The 8,933-nt window shown below is 30.8% G+C and overlaps 1 protein-coding gene across 1 annotated transcript; it reads left to right on the top strand.

Annotated features, from left to right (window-relative positions):
• The first annotated feature begins 1,009 nt into the window (after positions 1–1,009).
• LOC121122732 (Synapse-associated protein 47kD) lies at positions 1,010–3,386 on the top strand. Its single transcript, XM_040717767.2, has 3 exons — positions 1,010–1,176; positions 1,528–2,122; positions 2,452–3,386. Exons 2-3 carry the CDS (start codon positions 1,745–1,747, stop codon positions 3,160–3,162), a joined length of 1,089 nt encoding a protein of 362 aa, XP_040573701.1. The 5' UTR covers positions 1,010–1,176; positions 1,528–1,744; the 3' UTR covers positions 3,163–3,386.
• Positions 3,387–8,933: the final 5,547 nt, after the last annotated feature.

Raw genomic sequence — 8,933 nt, forward strand, 5'->3', positions numbered from 1 at the left:
ACTTAACAGTATTTGCAAAAGTTACAATAATTTTGTCAACTATGATTATCGTGGAGCTCTCTAAGTCATTCAATATTCCTAATGACTAATTTCTTTATGACTGAATACATGATGAAATGTGAAAACTGTACATTTAACTGTCCCTATAGATAATATCAGAGAGAAGATAAAATATAGGGATTGTTAATTGATGTACAAGAATAGCCACTAGGACGCCCTCTATCCAATTAAAACATGAAAACATATTTTCTTATGATATAAACTTTGCTTTAAGCTTGGATTTTTTTACATTTCATAATGTTTTCAGAAATAATTATCGTTTAAAATCTTATTCAGTATTGCAGTAGTGACTCACCGTTGAAACTAGAAACGATAATCAATCGACAACAATAATGATTAATTATGAGTGAAAACATAATAATGAAATGTGAGAAATCCTAGCTGAAAGAAAAGTATCAAAGTGGCTGATATTGTTGTGCAGTTGGTTATCCATTACACCAAGCCAGGGAATATATTTGCTTTTCATCCTTTTCTTAACACAATCCAGAGCAATTTGGACGAAAAATTGTCAATAAGAAAAATCAAGATGGTTCTTACTGATATATTGGACATAATAGCTCTCATATATGATTTCCACTCCATATACAATGAATACATTCGCAACAGAGGTTATTCTTCTTCTTGAGGTAAATCTAGATTCTAGAGAGTTGCTAATATAATTGTTATCTAATGCTGAAGCTGAAGTTTTTATTTTATTAAAATATAATCCGAATATATTTTTTTTTACCCAGATAGTTTCTGAAAAAGAATTCGTAGAAAACAATGAATTGGAAACCAATCAAGATCCTGGTTCCTAAAAATTGCCAAAGCTATAGAGAAATTTCACAATCTTACCAAGGATTCTGCAACATCGTCTTTAAGGAATGATATTGTCAATTCAGTTTGATATTTTCTTAAATATGCCTTAGTTTCTGGGCAGAAATTCTAATCTGCTTTTGGAATAACTTCACTTTTTTTTTTCAAATACTGTATCCAGTTGCTGAATAACAAACTTTCATGTCAATTTGCCCTTCGTATTTATATAGAAAAAAAGATTGATTTATTTTTGAATGAATTGAATAAGCAAGATTCATTCCTTAAGGATTCAGTTCTTACTTGATAAATAAAATTTACGAGGTATAATATTAAATATATGTTTGCAACTACCAGCAGTGCAGCTGCAGTCTACCTCAACGACATTTCGATTACTGTCCGCCCCTATGTATAAGTCCCAAGGACATTCTGTGGCATTTGTTTGCTTAACGCATTTTATTATTTATTATCTCAGGGGTTTTTCATTATATCCGAACTTCTTGAACATTGAAAAGATGATTCGCTGCATTGAGAGCACAGCCTTTCTTTTTTTGTGGAAGATTTCAAATCATACCCTGTCTAAGTTATGCAAGAGAATTGACTGTACAGCACTGGGATTTTTAACATATATAAATTATTAATAATATAATGAATATTAAATACTTCCTCTTTTAGTTTTTACATTTGAGATCTTGTGAGCTGCTTCAAATTGATTGGATAGAGGGCGCCCTGGTCAAAATTATTGTACATTAAACAGAGTGTGTGTATATTTGCTGTGTATATGTGCGCTGAAGAATGACATAAGTCTATAAGAAGATCATAGGAAAATTACGTTGTATTTGGAAAACAAAGGGATCTTCCAATTATTATAATTTGTAAGAACAACACAATTATGACAGAAGTCGAAACAACTAAAACCCTGGAAGAGGATCTAAAGGAGAAAGTTGGGGTCGGAGCTCAGTATGTCAGTTCCTTTTTAGGATCTGCTTGGAGTAAGGCTTCTGAAGGAGCTGCATTTTTCTCTTTTGCAACTGGACCTGATGATGAGGAAGAAGAAACTTTGGATCCTAAGGATCTTCCAGAAGATAATAAAGAGGAAGATTCGATAAGCAATGATAAGGAAGAAGAAGATGACTACGATCCCTTATCAACATTCTTAACTGCTGCTATGTGCAAAGTTGGATTCACGAAAAGTGCATCCTCTGATGAAATGAAGGAGTCTGAGTCATCGTATTCCCTCGTCGACTCTGCTTATTCCGTCTTTGAGAAGGCAAATAATTATGACTATTTTAGTAATTTACATTTCTTTCAAACATTTTCGTAGATAATTATGTACCTTTGATTAGATTAGCCTTATAGCTTTATTGTTTAGGGTAGACGAGTATGAAGCTATTAATATAACATATTTAGAAATAATTGATGGGGCAGGGCTTAAAGTCAATTAAAAAAAATACATATTTAAAATGCAATTTGAGGTTTGGGGACAGTAATTAGGTTCCGAACCGTTTATAATTACTCCATGTTTCATTTGTAAGAGGCTTTATTTATTGATATATCTATAAAAACATACATAATTTATAATCAAATATATGTTTCTAGGCCAAAAAGACCTTAGAAGAGAACATTTACTCCAACGAGCATTCCATGTTTGAAATGAACAAAGAACAAGATGCAATTGTAAAACAAAATCTAGAAACTCAAAGGCTCCGTAATTATTATAAGGGAATGTTTCCATGGTTAGGCTATGAGAATGAATCAGAATTGAAGGACAAAATTATGGCTCTTTCCTCGGATAAAAGAAACTTTCTTTTTGATCCACCTGCTGGAGTTACTTTTGATTTTGATTACTCTCAAGCTACAGGAATTGCTGAGGGTCTCCTTGCACAAGATGAAAACCTCCAACTTATGCGCTATAGAATCGTTCCAAAGCTTAAGAATGAAGAATCCTTTTGGAAGAACTACTTCTATAGAGTAAGTTTGATTCAACAGTGCTATGAGTTGAAATCCGTTCAAGAGTATGTTGTGACTGACCAAGAACATATCCCTAAAACTGGAAAGCATATCGAAGCTACGGAAACACCCATTGACGATCCCTCGGGTGATGAAGAGTTTGTATCAGACTCATTTCAAACCAGTTCCAAGGATATGGATGAAGCGACTGAGAACGTGAAAAAACTTTCCAAGGTTTCTCCAGAGGATGAAATTGAGGCTGAATTGGAGAATGAACTACAGGAGTATGAAGTAGTAAAGGAGGAGGACAATACTGAATGGGAAAATCAGTTAGAAGATATGTTGGATTCAAAAAAATAATGCTAATAGAATGCCAATGACGAATACATTCTTTAATTAAATCAGAAACCCTTATTGTATCAATAAAAAATATATATTTATTATTTGTTTATATATTTTTTCATATTTTAGAAAAAGTTATTTTTTTTTCTCCATTTTTTTTATAGAAAAAATTATTAGACTAAATTTTTGTTTGTTTGGTTATTTGTGTTTTGAGTGTGATGAATGAAATTCTTAATGATTTATTCCCTATGGTTTTATTTATCCTCCTATACGTATATTGGATAATATAACGGATATTTTCCTTATCTATGGTTCCAAAGATTGCCCCTACATTAGCCAAATCACAGAAAATGGATAAATCGAAAATGTTAAGTGTTACAATCAGTGAAAATCTAATGTTATTTTTAACTAGTGATGAAAATCGTGAGTATTTTTTAGCTTGCACTTTTTATGGAATTTGTAATCTGAAGAATGAATTTTCTTTTCCTCAGCTGTCTTAATTATTATTTGATTCCGTTGAGTGAACTTCCTTATTTATTACATTCAATTAATTTCAAAACCTGAATGAGCTTTAGTATGGTATTAAAAGACAGAGAGTAGAAGGATTTCTTGGAGGGAGTTAGAATTGTAAGTCCAGGTTGGACTCAGGGAAAATTGAGGATTGACATGGGAAAAATTATTGACAATGTTTCCTTCTCGTCAAAGAGTATTGTAGCTGAGCTTATGACATTAAACGTCATGGCAGCTAAGCTTTTCTCCTCCAAAACAGTCTTCAAATTGTCAGGGTGTTCATGTTGATTTTCGGTTTCTTTATTTTCGGTTTTAAATATTGTATTTATTTGCAGAAAAGGCTTGAAAAAATATCTCAATATTGTCTTGGTAGCAATGGTTTTTAATTATAAACTACAGAAAGAATATATGTGAATCATCAAATACTAAAAAGATCACATTATAATGGAAAATGGAAGATAAGTTTGTATAAATTTATTTAAAAAAATATTATCACTGCACGAACTTGAAGATATTTTCGAACAAGAGTGTCCTCAAGGGTATCCATTAGATATATGTTTTGTTATTTGTCATTCAAAGATTTCACCGTTTATTTAAAAATTTTGTGTATGATATTAAATTTAAAAAGTAAAAAATTGTGGTTACTCTATATTTCTTAAGCGATATTCTACAAAATATAATGCCAAAAGTAAGTTTTTAAATTATCAAGCAATAAGGATCTAAATGATGAGCACAAATTCTGGCGTCATTGAATTCGTATTTTCTTCTACATGCCAAAATCCAAGCCTTCCTTCTTGCAAGGTTTTTCGGGAAATCGGTGGTACGAAACGCCTATTGGATTGAAAGGAACTTTTTTTTCTATCTTTTTATTAGATTTTAAATTTGTTTAGGATGAGACAGGTATCTTTGGTTTTGTCCTTTTAGAGTACTCATATTAAAGTACTATTTATTAGCAAGTAATACATGAACCTACAAATATTTATTATGAATACTAAATTATTAAGTTGTAGAGTAGTTCAAGGTAACCTTGGAGGAGTTCATAAATGGAAAAATAATATTTTAACCTTTTTAGCAGCACTATTAGTGACCAAATTTTTAGCATTTTAGACGAAGCAGACAGTACTGATGAAAAGGACATAGACAATTTATTACATGTTTCTGATATTTAAGTTATATAGCTGATGAAGAGGTTATTGCAGAAACGAAAGCATAGTATGCTTCATTGAGTCCTGAAGCCAACATTTACGTTGTTATTATGATACTTCCAAATTTTCACTTTGATGAAAATCTCAAAGAGGATAAGAGTGATAAGGCACATCAAGTAAAACTGCTGAAAGTCTATTTGAACGAAAGATTCACAATTTTTTTGTCCTACAATTGTTAAGGTCTACAACAAAGGCATGGTAAAGTCGATCTCATGGATCAAAGAACTGCTTCATACCACTAAGATTCAGTTATTTTATCTAAGAATCTTCTTTGATCTTCTAGTTATAATGGACAATCATAGTGGACATTTTCCGGAGTTTGAACGAAATGAAAAAGATGTGCTTACTGTGCAAGGAAAAATATAGAAAATCGAACTTTGGTCGTTTGTATGCTTGTAATCTTGCTTTATGTTTGGTAAGAGATATAAATTGCTTCGTTATGTTTCACATGTAAAACAGTTTCCTTGTGGGTCTGAAAGGGTTAAAGCTTTTAAAACAAGTAGAGAAATGCGAAAGTTAGCCTTAGGAGATATAATGTAATCACTGATTACTGAAGCACGCCTAGCTCACACTCTAAAATTGCTGTGGGGAAAAAATGAATTATTTTATTCTTTGATTTTTCCTTTTTGAATTTCCAACCAATGATTAGGCCGGAGTTTTAAATTATACATTTATCATCTATTGATTATTATTATAATAATAAATGGATAATTTCAGAGAAATTATTGTCGGAGGTGGGAACTTGGACTCCATAGTTTAATATAAAGTATACATTTTTACATTAATTATATATGAAAAAATAACGCAGAATAAACATAATAATTGTTGTATATACATGTAAAGCTGATGTTGATCTCATATTTTAAGGATTCTCGTTCAATGTACAATATTTTATTATTAGAATACAATTCACGGTGCGTCCTGTGCTCCTGCTCCCTCATCATTTAAGTGACGAGTATACGAAATATATTTTCTGGCAGCCAATTTTCTACTAAGTACAATTTTCCAGAGAGCAATTTGGGGTGACGATTTTTACGATGTTCCTGTGGAAAAATCTTCCTAAAACCCTTTTAACCATAAAAACTATCAATGAGTAATCTCATTTTCTTGTTTGAACACAATATTTTATTTATATTTTGATTGAAGAAAACAAGAATAATTTTTAATGGTATTATCAAGATTACGGAAACAAAACTTTACTTGAAATATTCTTACAAAAGTTCACAAAACCTAACTTTTTAACAGGGAAAAAATCCATACACAATTTATTTCCGTTTGTTATAGAAATGTAAAATAAACAAAAAAAACTGATAACTTTGCAGAAAAATAAATAAGTTAAATATATAGATAAATAGACAATTTCTTACAAATAAAGTACAAATTGAATGAACCTTATATATCTTATAAGCTTATGAACTTTAAAAAAACAAAAATCTATGTACCTATGTTAGTGGGTCCCTAGACACAGTTAAAGTTATTATTTTTTTTGTTCCTTTAATTGGTCAGATGGAGTTGCACTGATTAAGCATAAGTAAACATCATAGTATTACATTTACTTCATCTGACCTAGGAATCGTCTTAGCAGTTCATATACATTAAATACATTTCCTTCTGTAGGAACGACCGTCATATTTTTTACAACTATAACTATGTATATGAACTTCAAAGACAATTCCTAGGTCAGATGTAGTAATTGTAATACTTAGTTATGTAAATCGTTTGTCCTTTTTATCTGGTCTTTTTTTTTTGGAATTGGTAATCAAAGAATAAATTTCCGGTCCCTTAGTTCTTGTCATTATTATTTAATTCTTGAGTTGTGAACTTCCTTTTTTACTACATTCAATTATATTCAAAACCTGATTCAACATTCGTGTGTGCTCATAAAAGATGGAGAGTAGCTTGGATGATTCGTTGCGGAGATATAATTATAATTCCTTGTTGGATTCATAGTAGAATTGAGAATCGACATCAAAGTAATTCTAACTAATCTCCTCGTTGATTTTCTTCTTTTTGTCCCCTTTGTTACAGCTGATCTTATAAAACGTATTGACAGCTAAGCTGCTCTCCTCCAAAACATTCTTCAAATTGTCAGGGCTGTCCTATTTATTTTAAGTTTCTTGTTGTCCAATATACACAGGGTCAAATATAATATTGTTATATATATATATCTTCATAGCTATAGGTTTAGTGACATGTATAAATATTCCGTGTGTATTTTGTGTATAATAATATATTAATATGAGATTCATTCTGTATTCTCCGCGTGTAGAATAAAGTATATAAATATATAAACTCCATATCCTTATATATCTCATATCCACGTATATCATTAATATACTACTTTAATGGAAGATAATCTACTACATAAAATTGATGCCGGAATATATGTGCCGTTATATTAATCATAACAAGCTTGTATGTTAAATGAATGAAATCTTGCAGGCGTTTACATTTTTATTTATTTTATGTGCAAGAGTGTGTTCACAATTTTAAATCCCTCTTTTGCTCATTAAAATTTTAAGGAAATGGTTAATAGAAATACAAGGTTATGGTATAACGTGTGTACAACTGATAGTTGACTTCCACCACACTTTTTAATATTGACGTCATAGGGTATGAGTGGTTGCGTGTTTTCTCAAAATCTGTTTTCCTTGCTCAGCAGTCTGTACGATACATTAAATTGAAAATTATACCAATAGTGACGTTTTGTGTCTAATGACGAGGTTGCTAAACACAATCTATTTAATTAGAGGAATCTAGGACGACCGAGAGAAACGAAGAGAAGGCGTGAGGAAATAATACAACGCAATATAAGGAACACGGTTATATTATTATTAATACATATTATGGACTGCTATGACAAGTTATAAGAAATCATAGCTATTTATACTTAAGATAGAAACAGTACTTTACATATATCATATTAAATAATACTAATCATAATCAGAACGATAAGAACAATACGAGGAGAGATGAAAGGAAAAAAGATTCTTTTAACATATTTCCTACAGACGTCATAGATTAAGAGTGGTTGCGTGTTTTGTCAAAATCTGCCTATCTTGCCCAGCAGTCGGTATGATACATCAAATTGAAAATTTTAGCAAGCCCGATTACATAATGGTCTAACCTTGTATCTCTATTAACCTTAGTATTTTCTATAAAAAAAGAGCACCCAATTGAGCAAGAGCGGGAGTCAGAGAGCGCACACAAAATTGAATTGTGAACAGAAGCGCGCTTGTGATTATCATTACTAGATCCGGAGTCGGGTTTTTATTTATTTTATTTCATATCATGGCAGCTCACAGCTAATTAGATTAAACGTCATGATAGCTAAGCTGCTCTTCTCCCTAATATTATTCAAATTATCAGGGTGACCACAGCAATTTTTTTTTCTTAACATACCGGTTTATAGTATTATCTTCTTCTATGCTAATGAAATTCCTGATTGGGAACTAGATATAGTCGCTTAGTGCAATGATAAACTTATATCAGGAGGCCATTTGACCTGGGTTGACTGTACTATATTTTTTTGAGACACCCTAATTTTATATTTTTATAGAAAAAGTAAGAAAAAACTCCTTGATATACAAATTTGAAAACTCTGAATGTATCCATAAAAAAAGTAAAAAGCAAATATATTATAAAAAAAAACATAATGTGGCATTTGAAATATAGGTACATTTATAAATTGCTGAGAGGATTTTTTTTAATCATGAGACGATAATAATATTATATATACATTACGATTATATGCCTATTAGAGGTATATATATATATATATATATTTGATTCTCAAGGATGTAGCAAAAAAACACGCGATGGATATATGTACCCCGTCAACATAAAAAGCAAATTTGAATGATTTTTCTTAAAATTGAGTGAGCATTACATTTGTAATCTTTGACGAATTAATGAAGGCTTTAAACGAAAATGAGAGCAAACATTACAAGTTGTTTTAATTGTATTTTAATGCATTTTTTGAGTATGATGTGTTGTTATTTTTTTGTTTATGCAATTGCGTGTTGTGATGGAGTTTTTCTTTTGAGTATGCTACTTAATGAGTGAACAGGCGGC

This window comes from Lepeophtheirus salmonis, chromosome 8, assembly GCF_016086655.4.
Source record: "Lepeophtheirus salmonis chromosome 8, UVic_Lsal_1.4, whole genome shotgun sequence".
Classification (NCBI taxonomy): Eukaryota; Metazoa; Arthropoda; class Copepoda; order Siphonostomatoida; family Caligidae; genus Lepeophtheirus; species Lepeophtheirus salmonis.

Excerpts from the sequence above, each read along its gene's own strand:
- LOC121122732 (XM_040717767.2), top strand. The coding sequence starts at position 1,745 with ATGACAGAAGTCGAAACAACTAAAACCCTGGAAGAGGATCTAAAGGAG. Across the intron at positions 2,123-2,451 it reads CTTATTCCGTCTTTGAGAAG|GCCAAAAAGACCTTAGAAGA; the intron begins GCAAATAATTAT and ends ATATGTTTCTAG.